Genomic DNA, 22,398 nt, shown 5'->3' with positions numbered 1-22,398 from the left:
TGCAGTTTTGGGCCCCACACTTCAAGAAGGATGTGGATAAATTGGAGAGAGTCCAGCGAAGGGCAACAAAAATGATTAGGGGACTGGAACACATGAGTTATGAGGAGAGGCTGAGGGAGCTGGGATTGTTTAGCCTGCAGAAGAGAAGAATGAGGGGGGATTTGATAGCTGCTTTCAACTACCTGAAAGGGGGTTCCAAAGAGGATGGCTCTAGACTGTTCTCAATGGTAGCAGATGACAGAACGAGGAGTAATGGTCTCAAGTTGCAGTGGGGGAGGTTTAGGTTGGATATTAGGAAAAACTTTTTCACTAAGAGGGTGGTGAAACACTGGAATGCGTTACCTAGGGAGGTGGTAGAATCTCCTTCCTTAGAGGTTTTTAAGGTCAGGCTTGACAAAGCCCTGGCTGGGATGATTTAACTGGGAATTGGTCCTGCTTTGAGCAGGGGGTTGGACTAGATGACCTTCTGGGGTCCCTTCCAACCCTGATATTCTATGATTCTATGAGGGTGGGACATTTCCCAGGGAATGTCTTACTGCTAAATGATGAACTAGCACTCGGCTGAGCCCTCAAGGGTTAACACATTGTTGTCAGTGTAGCCTCACACTCTACAAGGCAGCACAAATGGAGGGAAGAGACACAGCATGACAGTGGCTGCAGACATTCCCTGTGAAAACTGAACGTGATGATGAACCCATGCTATCTCACTGGAGCGCACCACTCCCTCCACTCTCCAAAGTGCTGGGGTGTGTGTGCATGTGTGTGTGAGACAGAGACACACACACTGTCTCTGTGTGTGTGTGTGTGTGTGAGAGAGAGAGACAGAGACAGACACACACACTGTGTGTGTGTGTGTGTTAGAGAGAGAGAGGGAGAGACAGAGACACACATCCTGTGTGTGTGAGAGAGAGATGCGCATTGCCCCTTTAAGTATGTGGCCCGCACTCTAAGTACACTACCTTTTTAAGTAGATCAGCAAGTTGACAGCAGCTGCTGCCAGCAAGCTCCTTCCGTCCTGAACCCTGTTGTGTCCGTCCGTCCCCGCTCAGTGGAGATGGGATACAGGAGCGGGGAGCAGGGGGAGGGGGACACCCTGACATCAGCACTCCTCTTCCCCCCCACCCACCTGCACAGCAAGCAGGAGGCTCCCGGGAGCAGCTCCAAGGCAGAGGGCAGGAGCAGCACATGGCAGCTGGGGGAGGGACACTTGAACTGCCCAGCAATTGATAGCCTGCTAGGCGGCTGCCATATGGGGACCTGATAGGGGGGCTGCCGGTCCACCCTGGTTCCAAGCCCCAACCAGCTCCAACAGGCTGCTCTTTCTGCAAGCAGTGGACAAAGCAGGTGGCTGCCAAACAACGTTATAAGGGAGTGTTGCACAGCTTTAAACAAACATGTTCTCTGACTGATCAACAACATAACAACAAAACAACGTTAAGTGAGGAGTTCCTGTACCTCTAGGGCTAATCAGGACTGTGGCTGATGACTTTAGCTCTGGGAGGGGTTGAAGGTTATTGTAAGTTGTCAGTCCCTTCTGAGAAGACTCGGATGTCTGCCTGTGAGTCAGTTTTAAAGTCAAAAAGAAAAGGAGTACTTGTGGCACCTTAGAGACTAACCAATTTATTTGAGCATGGTTAGTCTCTAAGGTGCCACAAGTCCTCCTTTTCTTTTTGTGAATACAGACTAACACGGCTGTTACTCTGAAACCAGTTTTAAAGTCAATAGTCTTTCCATGAATATTCAGTTTCACTTTCCAGGGAGACTCTGTGTCATCACATGTGACAGATCCGAGAAACAATGGCTCTTGATTGTAATATCGGTCAACTCCCTGATTGCTTTGGTACAGCAAACAACTGCAAAATGTCCATATTTTGTGCATTATTACACTTTGCGCCTTTTGCTGAACATGCATCATCTCTTGGGATATGAATTTTTCCACATCTTTTGCATTTAGGCTGTAATGCTTTGGTGTTTCACTGCAATTTGTCCCTCTTAGCCTCGGAGTTATCTCTCCTTGCCTCAGGGGTCTTTATGGTAATGACTTGTAGCACTCATGCTGCATCTCTTAAGAGCATCTAAGGCCTGTGCTATGCTAGGAATTTACATCGGTACAGCCACGTCTCCCAGAGGTGTGAAAAACTGCACCCCTGAGAAACATAGCTATACTGACCTAATCCCAGGTGTAGACAGTGCTAGGTCAATGGAAGAATTCTGTCGATCTAGCTACTGCCTCTTGGGGAGGTGGATTACATATGCTGATTGGAGAATCCCTCCCATAGGTAGTGTCTACACTGAAGTGCTACAACGGCGCAGCTGTGCCACTGTAGCGTTTTAAGCATAGACAAGTCCAAAGAGAGTTTTTTGTTTTTTTCAAGTCTGGCAAGTTGCTCTTAGTTTTTGCTGTGTCACCAGCTCAGACTGCTTTGCTGTTTGAATACTCTTTCATAATCCACATTTCTCGGAGACATAAAGTTTGCATCAAACGTACCCAGAGCCTTTTCATAGTTATCTTTATGACTGTCTTCAGTAAAGTCAATGGATTTAAAGAAATGCTCTGCCTGTTTCCCCATATCATAAATTGAAGAGCATACCTGTATATCTTCAGTTTCTTTACGGAATTCTATAGCAATTCAAAATCTTGCAAAATACTGCTTCCAGTCTGTCCATTGTGAAGGTTTGTCAAAGCTGAAGTTCTCTGGGACATTAAAGAGCAGCAAGTTGATGAGATCCTGCATCTTTTGTGGCATCTTTCCTGTTATCTGCAACCTTAGTTGCTGTTTTCCTTCTGTTACTGTTCTCTGGCACTAGTTTACTTCTGAAACTATGTCACATATTTCTGGTACATGGTAAGTTTTAGGGCTGCTATTACGCAGGTCAGGCTTGTGTACCAGACATAGACTGGCCACAGAGCTTGCTGCTCAGAGAGAGAGAGAGAGACCAGATACGTTCACTGTAAGATCCTTTAATGTTCTTCCAGGTGTTGCTGGGGTTAGGTTAAATAAGGCATGTTACAGTACCACCTAGTGGCTGAACAGTATAATACAGTTTAGTATTCCATTACACTCTCCCTCTTGTAAGGAGAGTGATCACTTTAGATAAGCTATTACCAGCAGGAGAGTGGGGTGGGAGGAGGTATTTTTTCATGCTTTGTGTGTATATAAAAAGATCTTCTACACTTTCCACAGTATGCATCCGATGAAGTGAGCTGTAGCTCACGAAAGCTTATGCTCAAATAAATTGGTTAGTCTCTAAGGTGCCACAAGTACTCCTTTTCTTTTTTTGTCTCTGGGGTGGAACTCATACTATATGTTTACAACAGTATTGCTCATTCTCATTGTAAGCATGGGCCTGTCATTGACAGGTAATTAAAGATGCCTCTCACTGTGGTTGTTCTTCAAGTGCTTGTCCGTATATATATTCCAGTGTTGGTATGCATGTGCCCATTGCACACCAGAAGGATGATTTGGCCAGCAGTGTCTGTTGAAGTGACTCATTATTAGTATTTACTATTGTGCTAGGTGGTGTACAAACAAAACAAAAAGAGAGACTGTCACGAAAGCTTATGCTCAAATAAATTTGTTAGTCTCTAAGGTGCCACAAGTACTCCTTTTCTTTTTGCGAATACAGACTAACACAGCTGTTACTCTGAAACAAATAATTTACAATCTAAGAGTAAGACAAGAGACAACAGATGGAAACAGACAAACTGGGGGAATACCAGGAAACAATAAAACAGCATTGGTCAGCTTGATGGGCTGTGGTCTCAGCACACCAATAGCCTAACCATTGTCAAATTTTTTTATAGGCTTCATGAGAAAGGAGAATTTTAAGGAGGGATTTGAAAGTGATGTGAATATCCTTGTGCTTCCAACTGAGTGCATAAAGGGTGGGTCACCCCAACTTCCCTCAGAGTTTGCAGTGATTTCCTCTTTGCACACTGCATGGCCTCTTTCTTATGCAAATTTATGTAAATAGATAGGTACTTAGTTAAATTAGTTTAGTGATAGAGTTTCCTTTTTTCTTTGTAAGGAGACTGGTTTTTGTTTCTTTATGTGGGAGGTATTCTTGGTACTACTTCAGTCATCATGGCCGAATATAAATCCCCAGGTGTTAAAGACTACCCATTCGTCACAGGAGCAATGCCCTTGAACAATGAGCATTCTAGATATTTGACTTTTCTGGGTGTGGCACATATCACAGATTGATGTGCCACCTGCAGATTGTTCTCAGAGAACCCAGAGGGTGAGAGAGTCTCATCAACAATTGCTGTTAGATAGATTGATGCATCCAGCCTCTGACATTGGTCTGCTGGGGTGGAACCATATGATTAGTTGTCTTAAAAGAGTCTTTCAGCTGCTGCCGCTAGAGGACCTGCCATCTTGAGTGTACAAGGCCCACCATCTAACTCAGATAAATCCTCAAATGACAGAGGAAGAAAGGTGCACAAAATTCAGAGAGAGAAGAGACAGAGATCTTCTCTTCCGGGCCTTTCAGCCTGCAAGAGCCATAAATTCTCTGTTTTTTTAACCTAAGGGTACTTTGAGACCAAAATGGGTTCTTCTAGCTTCTGTTTAGGCAGTGGAATCCGTCCCTCAGGATTGGCTACTCTGTTAACTCAAAAAGAAAAGGAGTACTTGTGGCACCTTAGAGACTAACCAATTTATTAGAGCATAAGCTTTCGTGAGCTACAGCTCACTTCATCAGATGCATCAGCTGTAGCTCACGAAAGCTTATGCTCTAATAAATTGGTTAGTCTCTAAGGTGCCACAAGTACTCCTTTTCTTTTTGCGAATACAGACTAACACGGCTGTTACTCTGAAATCTGTTAACTCAGAGATCCTCCATTTTTGACCCTGCAATGTTAAAATTCCAATGTTGATGACTGTGGCATAGGTGACTACTGTTCCGATGGCCCCTGTACTGACTGTTTCAGGATTGTCTTGTCCAGTACTGACTTTAGCAACACCATTATTCTCAGAACTGACATCTGCATTGAGTGTATCACAGACATCGACCTCACCCAGTGCCAAGGGCCTACTTGGTATTTAAGGATCTCTTTATATCCTTGGTACTGGACTTACCTTCAGGGTCACTAATAGGGGAATCTGCACCGATGTCGGTATCAGCTCCAGTACCTAGTAGATCTTTGATAGTCCCAAGAACACAGTCAGGATGGTTGCCAAACACACCAACCGGTACTGCCCTGCCTCTGCATGAGGGGCATTCTTTCTCCAGTCCAGAGGATGAGAACAGCAGACAAGCTTCATCAGCCAGATCTCTTGGGTTGAAGTATTCATGGTCATCCATGCAAGGCAGGGATTCTTTTTTTTCACTATCAGGGACACAGGAACCTAGGAAGGATAATCCTTGATATCCTCCCCTTGGACACCAGCCTGATAGGTTTATCAGCTCCCTTGGCCTTATTGGGCCCCTTGAGGCATCCCTTGTGCTCAGAGAATTCCATCTTCTCAATTTGTTTCTTGACTTTAGCAAAGCTTTTGACACGATCTCCCATAGTATTCTTGTCAGCAAGTTAAGGAAGTATGGGCTGGATGAATGCACTATAAGGTGGGTAGAAAGCTGGCTAAATTGTCGGGCTCAACGGGTAGTGATCAATGGCTCCATGTCTAGTTGGCAGCCGGTATCAAGTGGAGTGCCCCAAGGGTCGGTCCTGGGGCCGGTTTTATTCAATATCTTCATAAATGATCTGGAGGATGGTGTGGATTGCACTCTCAGCAAATTTGCGGATGATACTAAACTGGGAGGAGTGGTAGATACGCTGGAGGGGAGGGATAGGATACAGAAGGACCTAGACCAATTGGAAGATTGGGCCAAAAGGAATCTGATGAGGTTCAATAAGGATAAGTGCAGGGTCCTGCACTTAGGACGGAAGAACCCAATGCACAGCTACAGACTAGGGACCAAATGGCTAGGCAGCAGTTCTGCGGAAAAGGACCTAGGGGTGACAGTGGACGAGAAGCTGGATATGAGTCAGCAGTGTGCCCTTGTTGCCAAGAAGGCCAATGGCATTTTGGGATGTATAAGTAGGGGCATAGCGAGCAGATCGAGGGACGTGATCGTTCCCCTCTGTTCGACATTGGTGAGGCCTCATCTGGAGTACTGTGTCCAGTTTTGGGCCCCACACTTCAAGAAGGATGTGGATAAATTGGAGAGAGTCCAGCGAAGGGCAACAAAAATGATTAGGGGACTGGAACACATGAGTTATGAGGAGAGGCTGAGGGAGCTGGGATTGTTTAGCCTGCAGAAGAGAAGAATGAGGGGGGATTTGATAGCTGCTTTCAACTACCTGAAAGGGGGTTCCAAAGAGGATGGCTCTAGACTGTTCTCAATGGTAGCAGATGACAGAACGAGGAGTAATGGTCTCAAGTTGCAGTGGGGGAGGTTTAGATTGGATATAAGGAAAAACTTTTTCACTAAGAGGGTGGTGAAACACTGGAATGCGTTACCTAGGGAGGTGGTAGAATCTCCTTCCTTAGAGGTTTTTAAGGTCAGGCTTGACAAAGCCCTGGCTGGGATGATTTAACTGGGAATTGGTCCTGCTTTGAGCAGGGGGTTGGACTAGATGACCTTCTGGGGTCTCTTCCAACCCTGATATTCTATGATTCTATGATTCTATGATCTGCATCTCAGTCTGGACCCAGTTTTCTCTCCTCAGCTTCCTGAGAAGGAATCATGTGCCTGATTACATCTCATGAGGAATTACAAACAGGGAAACATCCTACTTCTGCTCACATTTCTTTCAGAAGAAGTGGTAATGTCAGAATTATCTGTGTCCACTCAAGATAACTGTAACTCATTTCAGGCTGTGATGAGGAGAACTGCCTGTAGTGATTTCTGTAGAGGTAGTCGAAGACAAACCTCACAAACTCCCTTTTTGAGTTTGTCAACACCTCTGTCCCAGATTGTTTGTTTCTACCCATAAATGAGGGTCTGTTAGACCCTGCCATACTACTGTGGCAAACCCCTGCCTTGTTGGCCTCAACATCCATCAGGGTAGATTGCCAATATAAGGTTCCCTCAAAAGATTTTGGAGAGTTTTATACTAGGGCTGTCAAATAATTGCAGTTAACTCACATGATTAACTACAAAATTAATTGCAATTAAAAAAAAGTAATCATGATTAATTGCAGTTTTAATTGCACTGTTAAACAATAGAATATCAATTGAAATTTATTAAATATTTTGGATATTTTTCTACATTTTCAAATATATTGATTTCAGTTACAACACAGAATACAAAGTGTACAGTGCTCACTTTATATTATTTTTATTACACATATTTACTCTATACAAATGATAAACAAAAGAAATAGTATTTTTCAGTTCACCTCATACAAGTACTGTAGTGCAATCTCTTTATTGTGAAAGTGCAATTTACAAATGTACATTTTTTTTGTTTCATAACTGCACTTAAAAACAAAACAATATAAGACTTTAGAGTCTACAAGTCCACACAGTCCTACTTCTTGTTCAGTCAGTCACTAAGACAATCAGGTTTGTTTACATTTGTTTACATTTATGGGAGATTATTTACAATGTCATCTGAAAGTGAGACCAGGCGTTCGCATGGCACTTTAGTAGCCGGCATTGCAATATATTTACGTGCCAGACATGCTAAACATTCATATGCCCCTTCATGCTTCAGCCACCATTCCAGAGGACATGGTTCCATGCTGATGATGCTCGTTAAAAAAATAATATGTTAATTAAATTTTGACTGAATTCCTTGGGGGAGAATAGTATGTCTGCTACTCTGTTTTACCTGCATTCTGCCATATATTTCATCTTATAGCAGTCTTGGATGATGACCCAGCACATGTTGTTCGTTTTAAGAACACTTTCACTGCAGATTTGACAAAACAGAAAGAAGGTACCAATGTGAGATTTCTAAAGATAGCTACAGCACTCGACCCAAGGTTTAAGATTTTGAAGTGCCTTCCAAAATCTGAGGGACAAGGTGTGGAACATACTTTCAGATGTCTTAAAAGAGCAACAGTCCGATGCGGAAACTACAGAACCCAAACCACCAAAAAAGAAAATCAACCTTCTGCTGGTGGCATCTGACTCAGACGATGAAAGTGAACATGTGTTGGTCTGCGCTGCTTTGGATCATTATCAAGCAGAACCTGTCATCAGTAGGGATGTGTGTTCTCTGGAATGGTGGTTGAAGATGAAGAGACATATGAATCTTTAGCGCATTGGCACATAAATATCTTGTGATGCTGGCTGTGACCACAGCGGGGAAAGGAGCAGAACGTCAGCAGCTACTCTGGCGGTTGTACCGCCCCCTGCCCTGCCCCCCCAGCCCTGTCCTCCGGTGGAGCTGCTGCTGTACAGATGGAGCCCCCGGCTCCTCGAACCTGGCGTGGGGCCCCCGGCTCCTTCTGTGTCTTTCCAGTATGCCATACCGGCTATAAATATCTTGCTGGTACGGCATACTGGAGCCTACTGCTGTACATGCGCTGCTGATATATATATGTAACCCCTTGGGGTTTAGAGAGCATGGCCCCTTTAAATCTTTTCCCTAGTGGGGCAGGGGAGCAGTGAGAGAAAGGAGGGAAACTTGGGAGTGTGGTTCTGGAGCCCGAGGACAGAAGGGCTGAAGCTGGGAGGCCCTGGACAAAACGTGAAGGAGAGAGAACCTGCCTAAGTCCTGGGAAGGACAGAGCGGCCGATCGGGGACATCCCAGGACAGGAGCCAGGAGGAGCACTGTGCCAGGGAGGAATCGCCTGAGAAGGACAGGCCAGATCTGGACCCAGTATCACTGCCGCCCAGAGCTGCATGGGGCTGTGAGTACTGGGGCTGGTGACTCTGCACTGGGAATAAGGAGGGAGGCTGCTAGCTAGTTAAGTGGGAAGGTGGTTGCTCTGCGTGGCTTTGCAGAAAGCGGCAGAAGAGGGCACCGGAGGGGTTTGTTGGGGAAAGTTCACTGGTGCTGAAGACGACCAGGAGCACCCAAGACTCACCATTGAACTGGAACTTTGCTCAGGACTCCTGAACTCTATGTGCAGGTGCATTGCTCAGTGTCTGCCCTTTCAGACTGTGATACCACTGGGCCTGTGGGGCCTTGGTTTGGATGCAGCCCTGTTCTACTGCTCCCCCTATACTTCCCCTTGTTGTTTTTCTCCTCTCATCCCTCTGTAAATAAATATCTCTATTATATCCATTGTACTTTTCCTGTGGGTGTGTGTGTTCACTCTGGGGGGTTTGGAACACGTGCCCCTGGGGTGGAGGGAATTTTTCCTGCTGCATTTCTGCGCATGCCGTCTCTTGGCCAGAGCTGCCTGCAGAGCAGACTCCATCTTGGCCACGAGGGCACTAAAGTTACGTGTATATGTGTGTGTGTGTGTGTATGTATACACACACATACACGCGCACACCCGCTCCCCCCCAAGATCTGCCCCACCACATCCCTGTTACCAAAGAGTCTATTAACATCAAGTTTCTGTATGGCAAAGGAACAGAGGGGCAATTGGGGTGGCCTACTCTTTATGCCTTCAGTTCAGTATGTGAGGACGCTCAGGGTGCAGGCACTGCTGCAATGGACATTGTGGTCCAAGAATCTGTTTGGAGTGCACTGGGCTCATGCGCACCAATAGTGGAATTCATCTTGAAGAATGACAGTTATTGTACAGTAGGTAATAGTTTCTTCTTTATTTAAGACCTTGTTATTGCTTAATTTCAATCACTTCTCAGGTCACTATACTGGAAAACAGCTGTCACCTGAAATACTGAACCGGCTGCACATCATTCTGTGGGACAGAGCTGCCAAGAGCTATGAGGTTTGGAAACAAACATGGTCTTTGTTTTTTGCTTTAAAAAAACAATGAAGGATCACTGTTATAGGGTGATACTGGCCATTTAAGAGAGAGCAGGGCTAGTGCACCTGTGACTCATCAGCTACAGCAACTGGATTTTACAAGAGGGCACTTGTAAATGGAAGATACCTGGTGAGTCAAGGGGAACCTGAGAGACAGGAAAGGGGGCTGGTGAGAGCTGCCTGGGAGAGACAGTTATCAGAGACAACACCACATACCTAATATAGAACCTTAAGTCACTGTGCTGTTAACTTTTAGTCATGATGAATATTGACCATTTATTCATACCCTTTGTTTCTCATCTCCGAAGCAGTTTGTAATCCACGACAATACTTTGCCTCTCACCCCATGACAACTAAGTTTCTTTAAGGATCCTAGCCAAAGGCTTTTTGAAGCCCTAAATAAATTGTTAATTGGTTCTCCTTTATCTACTACTTTATTGACACGTTCAAAGAATTCTCACAGACAAGACATGATTTTCCTTTGCAGAAACCATGCTGGTTAGACCCTGTTATATTTAATGAAGTGAAAGTCTGTAACGCAATCCAATGGCTGGAAGTTGAAGCTAGACAAATCAAGACTAGCAATAAGGTGTAAATTTTTAACAGGCTGATAAACCACTTGGAACAGTTTACCAAGGGTCATGGTGGATTCTCCATCACGGGCAGTTTTTAAATCAAGATTGAATGTTTTTCTAAAAGATCTGCTCTAGGAATTATTTTGAGGATGTTTGATGGTCTGTGCCCTATGGGAAGTCAGACTAGATGAGGGGAGTGGTCCCTTATGGCCTTGGAATCTATGAATGTATGTGACTATTTCAACCTTTTGATTCTTATGAAGCCTGATTTATTTAGCTTAGGAAAACGTAGTCAATTTAAACTTCAGTGTGACTGTTTGTTTGTTTGTTTATTTATTTATTTTCTAGGCAAAAAACTACTCTGAAGCCCTTCAGTGGTATAACTATTCTCTCAGCTTCTATTCATCTGGGCAGATAGATCAGAACTTGGCTAAGTTGCAGAGGAATATGGCTTCCTGCTACTTTCATCTGAAACAACTTGAAAAAGTGTTTATTTTTTTTGTGGTATTGCAGTGTCAATGGGACTTGATTTCAAATTGTGAAAGGGTAAAAGGGAATGGAAGTTTGTTCTGTAGCTTTTCTGTGTTGAGTTACATGATTACACTTAGGACTTCAAGTTTTAAAAATGTACCCACTTAATTATTAATATCTTTGTTTTCATTAGGGTCCCCCCACTTCTAGGTGCTATACCAACATAATAGGGGGCATGATTTCTGCCACAAACAGCTTACAATCTAAAGAAATGATAGAGTAGAGAGAAGGGGTCCAACGGATAAATAAAATGGCAAAAGTGGAGATTTGTCATATTTTGATAATAAAATGTTTTTGATACTAATATGTTTTAAAATGGAAATATAAAACTATCCCCATTTGCTACCTGACATAGACATTATTAGTTGGGTCATTTATTGAGGGTATCATGGTAGAAGTTTTTTCTTCAGAGTGGGCAATGGTGTTGTGCACCAGCTCAGAGAGATGAAGCAGCATGACTGCATCACTGGTGGAACAGACAGATGGGGAGCAATGTAAAAAGACACAAAGGTGGAAAAGTTGGGAGAGCCTTGAAGGACAAGAAGTTTGAGCCTGATGTGGTGGGAAAGCTGCTGTACAGCAAGGCTGCCTTGGAGTTGCTGGTAAATGGACTGTCTTGTGTAAAGTTATATTCCAGCATGTCATCAGACCACTAACTTCAAGTGAGCTGAGTAACAAAATGATTGCAATGAAGTATGCATTACAGAGAGGGAGCTTTAACAGCTGTAAAGACCTAGAGAGATCTTAGCATAACAACTAGTGTCACCAGAGCAGACTCATAACTAGTATCATCTGTGTGTAAGTCTAAAAATCTTTCTACTCCTAAGATAGGACTTACAAAGTGAATTAATTTTGTCTAAATTAAAAAAGCATCTTGAGCACTTGCTTTAAGTGATCACTAGATGGAGGTCTAAGCTATGTTTGTACTTTACAAATGATGTACAAACTTGTCTGCTGATACTGCCTATGTGGTCTCTAATTCTGAATGGAGAGCAGAGACATGTCTTGAGGTGCAGCCAGAGTTGCCCCTTGAAGTTAGACTCACAGCAACTAGTGTGATATTCTCATTGAAGTTGAGGACTGTTCATTTTCCTGTGTACACACCAACCTGACACTGTGAGTCTCATGTCCTGTAGCACAGTGAGAGTCTTTTGGAAATTCACTATATTCTACGAATGTGTGTGACAGATGTTAGGGGAGCAGTGCTGCAGCCTCATGTGTCCCACCCAGTTAAATTTCTGTAACTGAAGACTTTATAGAAAAGGGGAGAGTTAAAAAAGCTGGGAAAATAGTGGACAATTTACTTGAGTCTGGTCTCTGGAAGGGCAGAGTTGCTTTTTGGAATTCTTCTAGACCGGTGTTTCTCAAATGTGGCCACCAGGGGCTTTTCTTGTGGCTACAACCTCCTGGGCTGTGATGGGGGAGGGTGGGAGCAGTGGCTCCTCCCCCACCCTGGTGCTCCTGGATGCCTTGGTGTTGGTTGCTGGGGTTTCCAGCAAGTATTGGGCCCTGCTTGCCTCCCTCTAGAGACACCTGGGGCACAATGCTGGAGGAGCAGGCAGCTGGTGAGTTCCGCACCTTCTCAGAGGTATGGGGCTCAGGATTTGGGCTTAAGCCCAGGGGTGGCAGGAATGTAGGTTCTGGCTGTGAGGCTTCAGGTTCCAGCCCCAGGCTCTGGCTGCACCCCATCGCCCCAACCCCTGATGTCTCCCCCGATCCCCATCCTGGGCTTAATTTGTACTCAGACTTGCCAGGACTGAATAAGTCTGCTGTGAAAAATGATACTTGCATGTTTGTTAATATCACTTTTCACAGCAGACTTACTAGCTAGCAATAAATAAATTACAATGATTTGGATATGTATATGTGCATATTTATTTGTTTTTCCTTAAGCTAATTAAGTATTTTAGGAAAAAGTGTGAGAGCGGCCACCAGGAAGAGTTGGTGGCCGTACTCTGAGGCCACCAAATAATTTGTCCTGAGAACCCTTGCTCTAGACACCATGCTAATAAACACCGTATTAGAACTGGTGCATAGTTGCAGATATTGTTAAAAATTGCCTAGGTGTTTACATTCTAGGCCTCTGTTTTGAGATCTCATAACTTTTAAAAACTTTAATCTTTTGGGCTGAAGTTTTCCAGATCTGGTACGTGCCTGAAGGTGAAACTTGGAGTAAAAAAAATTCAACTGTTTGTGAGTAGAAGGAGAAAGAAAAAAATCATTTTTCCCCACTAGAAAGAAATTCTTTCAATTTATTTTAGAGCTTTACAAGCAAAATGGCTGAGGGTATAACGTGTAAATGTAACTGGGAAACAGCCCTCACTGTGGAGAAGTGCCTTTATATATTCTTATGATAGAGGGTTTTGATTTGGCTAAATCAGAAGAATTTGAACATCACACTGCACATTCGTAGGACATTTTTAACAGTAGCTCTTTAAAACAATGTTTGATCAGAAACTAGGCTGTACTATACATGTGTGTCTTAAGGGGCCCTTTAATCTAACATACAAAGACATATAAGAAGTTCCAGAGTCTGGAAGTTGAAGTTAGAAAAATTCAAATTGGAAATAAGAAATTTTCACAGTCAAAAAGTTGCAATTAACCATTGAAACAGTACTATGTGATCATGTAATTAAAGCCTATGATAGTATGTAAACATGAGGGGACCAACTTAAGGTTGCACAATGAACCTTAATTATGGCATTGCCTAACTTGAGTGCTTGGCTCTGCAACCTTAATGTTATTTTAGTGTTGTTTTGTGATATAATTTCATATTTAAAAAAAGCAAAAACAAAATAATAATTATATCATTAGGAACTATACTGACCTCCAACTTGTGTCATCAGCAGGGTTTGTGACCATTAGATCCACAGCACTGACCTTTGCCACTTGAACTACTGGTAGCAGTAGGAAAGGAGTACTTGTGGCATCTTAGAGACTAGCAAATTTATTTGAGCATATGCTTTCGTGAGTACAGCTCACGAAAGCTTATGCTCAAATAAATTTGTTAGTCTCTAAGGTGCCACAAGTACTCCTTTTCTTTTTGCGAATACAGACTAACACAGCTGCTACTCTGAAACCTGGTAGCAGTAATCAGCTATTAACATCTCCATGGACCAGCCACTAGAGGGGGATGAAGACACACATTTTAGCAGTGGGTTTCACAGCTATTTACTGACAGCAGAAAAATGTAGAGACTCAGGACATCAGGGTTCAATTCTGGCTTCTGAAGGAGAGTTTTCTATAGTGGTTGTAGACCTGTCTGTCCCTGTGCTTCCAGCTGTCCCAGTCCCCTTTTTCTCATATATACCCTCTGCTCCTGTCCACCCCTCCACCCTTGCTTTTGCCCCCATCCTCCTCTACTCTTACCCTATTCCCCACTTCCACTCCAGCTCCTGCCTCCCTCTGTGCCGATCCACCTTCCTCCCGCCCCAACTTCTACTTCCCTCCCCCTGCATGGTTCCTGAAATCCCTTCTTCTTGCACACCATTCTTCATCCCTCTGAATTCAAGTCAGGTTTGGCTGCATCCTCTTTCACCATGCTCAGCCTGCTTGCTAGCATCAGGAGCATTGAGATAATAGAAGAGACAGTCTCCCTGCTCTCAGTTGCTGTGCCCAGTGCCACGTCAGCCCCAGGCTGCTAGAAGGAGCAATTTCAGCAAAAGACCTCCTCACCACCTCCAGGCTGGGCTGGAACATACTTAGTGCAGATGGAATCATCAGAAAATGTAGCTGACAAACTCTAAGAAGTCTCTACTGATTAGTTTCTATAGATTGAGATTTTTGAAAGGCTCCTAGCTTGGCAAATTTGGGTGAAATTTTCAAGGAACAGCAAAAGGTGAATCTCTGATACTAGGAGAACTGCCCTGACAAATTTAAAATTCTTTCTCCAAAGCATGAGGGCTCTAGAACTTCTTAATGAAATGGTTGTAATACTCTTTTAATTTGGGCCAAACAATATATTTTCCCTAATCTCATTCTCAGAAATGGCTGAACCATTTGACATGAAACTTTCTAAAAAAATTCAACCAGAGGCAGACACTCAGCATGGAAAATTCTAGCTTGAAGGGACAAAGTTTGGCAATGTTATAAGCAAATGGAAATAGTATTTTGAAGTGTCAGACAGTGTTAACTATTGATGGCACTACTAGCCTTCTTCACTTTGTTATGCTGTGCCACGAGGTGGGTCCTCGGCAGTACCATAGAACCCTGGCTCTCTGGATCTTAAAGCAGAAGCCTTGACTGCGTGAATTAAAAGGTTTCACTCTGTTAGCCAGCTCATCAATCTCTATATGTTTCCCACTAGAGAGGGACAGAGCATCTAGAGAGGGACAGAGCATCACACTATGTGGGTATGGGTTACATGTTCCACCTAGATGAGGAAGCTTGCCTGAGTTTTAGAAGTCCATCCAGGTCTAATCCCCGTACATGCCCTGACAGCAGAGGTTGAACCTGGGACTTCTACATCTAAATGCAAGAGCCTGAACTGCCAGAGCTGAGTGATCCACATCTGAGAATCAGGGATGCAGCAAGCTCATCAACCTTTGTGTCCCAGCCACCACTAGACAGGGACAAAGCACAACACTATTACACTATTATCTAACCTTGGATACATGTGGCAACTTCTGTTTCCGTGTACTGCTGTGTATGCCAAGTAGAGTCCAGGAGAGTCATTTCTAAACAAGATGCTCTGCAGACCCCTACCTCATTCAAGGTGAATTTCACCCCATCCAGAGGGTCAGCACAGTGAGACTGTAATAGAGCTTAGGCCTTGTGCTTAGGCCTTCTGCACTGGGTTGAATTTCACTCTTACTTAGCTCACAAGGTGAAACTTTCATGGTTGTGGAAAAAATGGTCTGATGTTATACTGTATCAGTTGACAGGTTTCACAGTGGTAGGTGTGTTAGTCTGTATCAACAAAAAGAACAAGGAGTACTTGTGGCACCTTAGAGACTAACCAATTTATTTGAGCATAAACTTTCGTGGGCTAAAACTCACTTCATCGGATGCATGCAGTACAGCATGCATCCGATAAAGTGGGTTTTAGCCCATGAAAGTTTATACTCAGATAAATTTTTTAGTCTCTAAGGTGCCACAAGTACTCCTGGTTCTTTTTGTAACAGTTGATAAATAGTGTGTGACCCTGGAATTAAAGACTGTATTTGTTAAGGGGTCAGAATTAAGGGTGTGTTTGCAACTGTAATTTTAGCATTTCTTGAGTTTTAAATGTTTAACTGCTCCACAGCTCAAAAGCTTATTTTTGTGACTTTTAGTTTGTTTTTCAACTCTGGATAACTTTTCTTTTGTCTGTAAAGCACCAACCTTTATATAGCTGTGGAGCTGTATAAACAACACGTATATAATCATTAATATGTTCTCTCTCAGTTTAGCGCACCCCTGCTACAATGTGTGTTACTGACTCCTCGTCATGACTGCGATAAAATCCTGTTAATCTTTTCTGTCAACAGGCAAAAGAGGCAGTGAAGGAGGCAGAGAGGTGTGATCCCAGCAGCATCTTCACTCAGTTCAGTGTGTATAAGGTTGCAGTCTTGGAGGGTAACACTGAAAAAGGTAGAAACAGTCAGAAGGGTAATATGTTGCTGTGTACATATGAACACATGATTATTTTGCAGTTTTATTGATTTGGTATTTTCCCAACAAAAAAACCACCTTTGACTTAGCCTGTTTTTCCACCTATGCCCCAAATTCCTTTCTCCCCTTCACCTTGAAACTAATTGAAAATGCTGTCTGCATCACTGCCTCAAGTTTGTCTTCCCCAGCTACATCCTAGAGCATCTCCAATCTAACTTCTGCCCTTTCCACTGAAACTGCTCTCACCAAAGTCGCTAATCACCTTCTCTTGGCCAAATGTCAGTGCATCAGTTGCATTGTTGATTTCCTTGGTCTCTGTTGCTTTTGACAATGTTGATCATCCTCTTCTTGATTTCTTATCTACCCTGGGCTTTTGTGATACTGTACTTTCCTAAGTCTCCTCTTATCTCTCTTACCATTCTGTCAGGTTTTTTGATGGGTGGTCCTCCTCTCTCCCACTTTCTGATGGGATCTCATAGGTCTCCATCTCCAACCCCCTCCTTTTCTTCCATATGTTGTATTCTGGGTCAGTGATTCTCAGCCGGTGGTCCACGGACTCTTGGGGGTCACAGACTATGTCTGCTCTTACTCTCAGACTTGACTCTTTTTTCTACCTTCCTTTCTGGGGGGTCATAATCTGAGTCTTTTTGATTACAAGTAGCTTGTTTGCTGACCAGGTATGTTCACTATCTGCAGCTCCTTTGTGCTGTCATTTATGGGCAGTTGTCGCTTTCCCCTATCAGCTAGGTAATTTGCATCGACACAGATGCTTTTTAGCTTGCTTTTGGATCCAAAGCCATCAGCAGAGCTCAGAGACTCTGTCTTAAAAGGGACACAGTGAACTTCCACCTGAGTTTTGATTACTTTCCACTTTTAACTCCTGCTTTTAAAACACAAAGCGATCTGAAAAAGAAAACACAACCTATTGTGGCTCCTTTTTGGAGCCCTAATAGGATTTTAATTAAGTAGCATGGTTTGCTTGCATTTTTTTCTTTTAACCCCTTCTACAATATACACTGCATATGTCAGGAAAATGCACATTTTTTCATAGTTTAACTTCTGCAACATTATATTAACCATATTATAAGCTGTAACTGTTTCTTTTATGCTCACAGTTTTCATGTACCCTTATCAAAGTGGCAGTCTGATTACTCAGAGCCAATTTCAGTGTTCCTAAGATTGCTTCTTTGTGCACCTCACTCCTGCTGTTGCTGCAGAGGGTACTGTCTTTTTCATTTCTTATTCTTTTACTGCAGCTTTTATCTGCTACTTCGTTTAAAAAAAAAATCCAGAATCTCTCCCTATTCTCCTGATTGGTCTTTAAAAAGATATTGAACTTTATAAAGCATTGAGGTACCTTAAGGGTTAAATATCAAAGCCAAACAACACTAATTACCTGTGTCTGGCAAAAAGCGTTTGTCAGTTTTGCATCTTTGAATAAAAGATTCAAATGGAATTTTAGTGGTATCATTTAAAAAAAAACAACTGCAAACCAAACCAATTAATCTTAAACCAACAAAACAAGAGTTTTACAAACCAGTAGTGTTGATTTAGGTCCTTAAAACCTCACATATTTACACAATATATTTGCACACACACACAGATACATACATACACATACATACATTCTCTTTTTCTTAACATCCCTTGCACTACTCTAATAATTTTTCCAGAGCTGTACATAGATTACATTCCCTTTTATACATTTGGGGGCAGTTAAGTTCCAATAGAAACCCCTTACGTTCTTTTAGCGAATTTGACTAAACTGTCCATAGTCAAATGATTTAAATCCGATTGTCTCTTTGCCTGGATTATTTACATTCCTTCGGAAAAGGGCCAGTTTTTCCTTTGAATGGCTGCAAAGAAACCAAGAATTCTCTTCCTATAACACTTTTTCTTTTTAACATTTTCACAACTTTCAACTGTTTAATTTCCTCCAGCCTCTGCAGATTTAACTTGTCACTCTTTTTCCTTAAATCACGTGTTTATCTCCCAGAATGACACTTTCATCAGCTCAGATTATCACCATTCCAGGTATTGTCCGAGGGATCTGAATTCCTCATGCTTGTACTTACTCCTTCCCTTATTCCTGCCACTAAGTCCCTCAGGGCTCCCAACCTGTTTTCCAGTCTCTTTATCTGTTGCCTGCCTTCTTGTCTGGGCCCAATCCTGCTTTCCTCACTAGAGCCTCCACATTTATTTGACAAATAAAATTTGCAGAATTTTGCAGAATTTTAAAATATTGTGCTCATAATTTTTTGACGCATAATTTTTAATTGTTTGGAGCAGAATGCCCTCAGGAGTAACTCTTGTTGGTATGAGCCAAAACATGGGTGAATGGAGCCCCACCCGGCCTATGGGTTATATATTAGAGGGAGTGTTCTGCTTTCTGCGACAACCTGACATTTGGACAAGATTGGGGTGCTAGACAAGGTTTCCATTGTTTGGCAACACTGTCTGCAGTAGCCAGAAAAAAACAGGTTAACACCTTTCTAGCCAGCACTGTGCTTAACTGTGGAGAAATGCTAACATATTTACCTAGTCAGAACAGGTTTCCCAGGGGAAACGTGTGAAAATTAGTTGAAGATGTCAGCCTTTCCACAAATCAGTATAATATTTATGTTGAAATATCAGAGTACAGCTACTTTCATGTGCTTCTATGAAAAATTCTGCTAACAGCTGGTTTCTTGTGTATTTCAGCTGTGGAGGCAGTTGTTGCAATGGGGAAGTTAGCAGCAAAACCAGCTCAGCATGAAGATAAGCTACTAGCAGATGGAAGTGCAGCCACCAGCCTTCTGAGTTTAGCTGCCCAGATTGCTTTAGAGGTAGGTAGAGCTGATAATATTTTCTTGGACTTCTGCTTCATTGTCAAATAAACATAGCAGTTGTAGCCTGTCCAACTTGTATTTTTTCTTGCTATGTTCTACACAAGAGAAGACTTGGCTATGTAAACTCAAGTGTGTTGAATAAAGTGAAGCAGAGGTTTATTTCAAACCAAAGAAATAAAGTTTTAAAAGAATTCTTAAGGAAAATTCCTGAGCTATAGACGTTAGTAGATGGACATTGCTTCAGATGCTTCCTTAGGTCTCTCTTCTGTCACAAGCAATGGAATTTCTGTTGTCTTCTATGGCTTGATTGCTGAAGATGCTCAATTCAGAAGGAAGAAAAGGAGTACTTGTGGCACCTTAGAGACTAACAAATTTATTTGAGCATAAGCTTTCGTGAGCTACAGCTCACTTCATCGGATGCATTCAGTGGAAAATACAGTGGGGAGATTTTATATACACAGATTTCAGAGTAACAGTCGTGTTAGTCTGTACTCGCAAAAAGAAAAGGAGTACTTGTGGCACCTTAGAGACTAACCAATTTATTTGAGCATAAGCTTTCGTGAGCTACAGCTCACTTCATCGGATGCATACCGTGGAAACAGCAGCAGACTTCATATATACACAGAGAATGTGAAACAATACCTCCTCCCACCCCACTGTCCTGCTGGTAATAGCTTATCTAAAGTGATCATCAGGTGGGCCATTTCCAGCACAAATCCAGGTTTTCTCACCCTCCACCCCCCCACACAAATTCACTCTCCTGCTGGTGATAGCCCATCCAAAGTGACAACTCTTTACACAATGTGCATGACAATCAAGTTGGGCTATTTCCTGCACAAATCCAGGTTTTCTCACATCCCCCCCCCACCCCCATACACACACAAACTCACTCTCCTGCTGGTAATAGCTCATCCAAACTGACCACTCTCCAAGTTTAAATCCAAGTTAAACCAGAACATCTTGGGGGGGGGGGTAGGAAAAAACAAGAGGACACAGGCTACCTTGCATAATGACTTAGCCACTCCCAGTCTCTATTTAAGCCTAAATTAATAGTATCCAATTTGCAAATGAATTCCAATTCAGCAGTTTCTCGCTGGAGTCTGGATTTGAAGTTTTTTTGTTTTAAGATAGCGACCTTCATGTCTGTGATTGCGTGACCAGAGAGATTGAAGTGTTCTCCGACTGGTTTATGAATGTTATAATTCTTGACATCTGATTTGTGTCCATTTATTCTTTTACGTAGAGACTGTCCAGTTTGACCAATGTACATGGCAGAGGGGCATTGCTGGCACATGATGGCATATATCACATTGGTGGATGTGCAGGTGAACGAGCCTCTGATAGTGTGGCTGATGTTATTAGGCCCTGTGATGGTGTCCCCTGAATACATATGTGGACACAGTTGGCAACGGGCTTTGTTGCAAGGATAAGTTCCTGGGTTAGTGGTTCTGTTGTGTGGTATGTGGTTGTTGGTGAGTATTTGCTTCAGGTTGCGGGGCTGTCTGTAGGCAAGGACTGGCCTGTCTCCCAAGATTTGTGAGAGTGCTGGGTCATCCTTTAGGATAGGTTGTAGATCCTTAATAATGCGTTGGAGGGGTTTTAGTTGGGGGCTGAAGGTGACGGCTAGTGGCGTTCTGTTATTTTCTTTGTTAGGCCTGTCCTGTAATAGGTAACTTCTGGGAACTCTTCTGGCTCTATCAATCTGTTTCTTTACTTCTGCAGGTGGGTATTGTAGTTGTAAGAAAGCTTGACAGAGATCTTGTAGGTGTTTGTCTCTGTCTGAGGGGTTCGAGCAAATGCGGTTGTATCGCAGAGCTTGGCTGTAGACGATGGATCGTGTGGTGTGGTCAGGGTGAAAGCTGGAGGCATGCAGGTAGGAATAGCGGTCAGTAGGTTTCCGGTATAGGGTGGTGTTTATGTGACCATTGTTTATTAGCACTGTAGTGTCCAGGAAGTGGATCTCTTGTGTGGACTGGACCAGGCTGAGGTTGGTGGTGGGATGGAAATTGTTGAAATCATGGTGGAATTCCTCAAGGGCTTCTTTTCCATGGGTCCAGATGATGAAGATGTCATCAATATAGCGCAAGTAGAGTAGGGGCTTTAGGGGACGAGAGCTGAGGAAGCGTTGTTCTAAATCAGCCATAAAAATGTTGGCATCCTGTGGGGCCATGCGGGTACCCATAGCAGTGCCGCTGATCTGAAGGTATACATTGTCCCCAAATGTGAAATAGTTATGGGTAAGGACAAAGTCACAAAGTTCAGCCACCAGGTTAGCCGTGACATTATCGGGGATAGTGTTCTTGACGGCGTGTAGTCCATCTTTGTGTGGAATGTTGGTGTAGAGGGCTTCTACATCCATAGTGGCCAGGATGGTGTTATCAGGAAGATCACCGATGGATTGAAGTTTCCTCAGGAAGTCAGTGGTGTCTCGAAGGTAGCTGGGAGTGCTGGTAGCGTAGGGCCTGAGGAGGGAGTCTACATAGCGAGACAATCCTGCTGTCAGGGTGCCAATGCCTGAGATGATGGGGCACCCAGGATTTCCAGGTTTATGGATCTTGGGTAGTAGATAGAATATCCCAGGTCGGGGTTCCAGGGGTGTGTCTGTGCGGATTTGATCTTGTGCTTTTTCAGGAAGTTTCTTGAGCAAATGCTGTAGTTGCTTTTGGTAACTCTCAGTGGGATCATAGGGTAATGGCTTGTAGAAACTCGTGTTGGAGAGCTGCCGAGCAGCCTCTTGTTCATATTCCGACCTATTCATGATGACGACAGCACCTCCTTTGTCAGCCTTTTTGATTATGATGTCAGAGTTGTTTCTGAGGCTGTGGATGGCATTGCGTTCCACATGGCTGAGGTTATGGGGCAAGTGATGCTGCTTTTCCACAATTTCAGCCCGTGCACGTCGGCGGAAGCACTCTATGTAGAAGTCCAGTCTGCTGTTTCGACCTTCAGGAGGAGTCCACCTAGAATCCCTCTTTCTGTAGTGTTGGTAGGGAGACCTCTGTGGATTAGTATGCTGTTCAGAGGTATTTT

At 43.3% G+C, this 22,398-nt stretch overlaps 1 protein-coding gene across 3 annotated transcripts in view; it reads left to right on the top strand.

Annotated features, from left to right (window-relative positions):
• TEX11 (testis expressed 11) overlaps positions 1-22,398 on the top strand; it is a 147,858-nt gene that overhangs the window by 65,574 nt on the left and 59,886 nt on the right. For 2 of the 3 annotated variants that reach the window (XM_073358618.1, XM_073358617.1), the window contains 4 exons: positions 9,719-9,804; positions 10,766-10,903; positions 16,417-16,519; positions 19,241-19,365. In XM_073358618.1, the coding sequence (XP_073214719.1) occupies positions 9,719-9,804; positions 10,766-10,903; positions 16,417-16,519; positions 19,241-19,365 (452 nt within the window). The remainder of the gene's footprint in view (positions 1-9,718; positions 9,805-10,765; positions 10,904-16,416; positions 16,520-19,240; positions 19,366-22,398) is intronic. The other variant, XM_078854303.1, reaches the window with a different exon arrangement.

The sequence above is a fragment of the Lepidochelys kempii genome, chromosome 9, assembly GCF_965140285.1.
Source record: "Lepidochelys kempii isolate rLepKem1 chromosome 9, rLepKem1.hap1, whole genome shotgun sequence".
NCBI lineage: Eukaryota > Metazoa > Chordata > Testudines > Cheloniidae > Lepidochelys > Lepidochelys kempii.
Note: the sequence above shows the minus strand (reverse complement) of the source record. Positions and strands in the feature narration are given on the sequence as shown.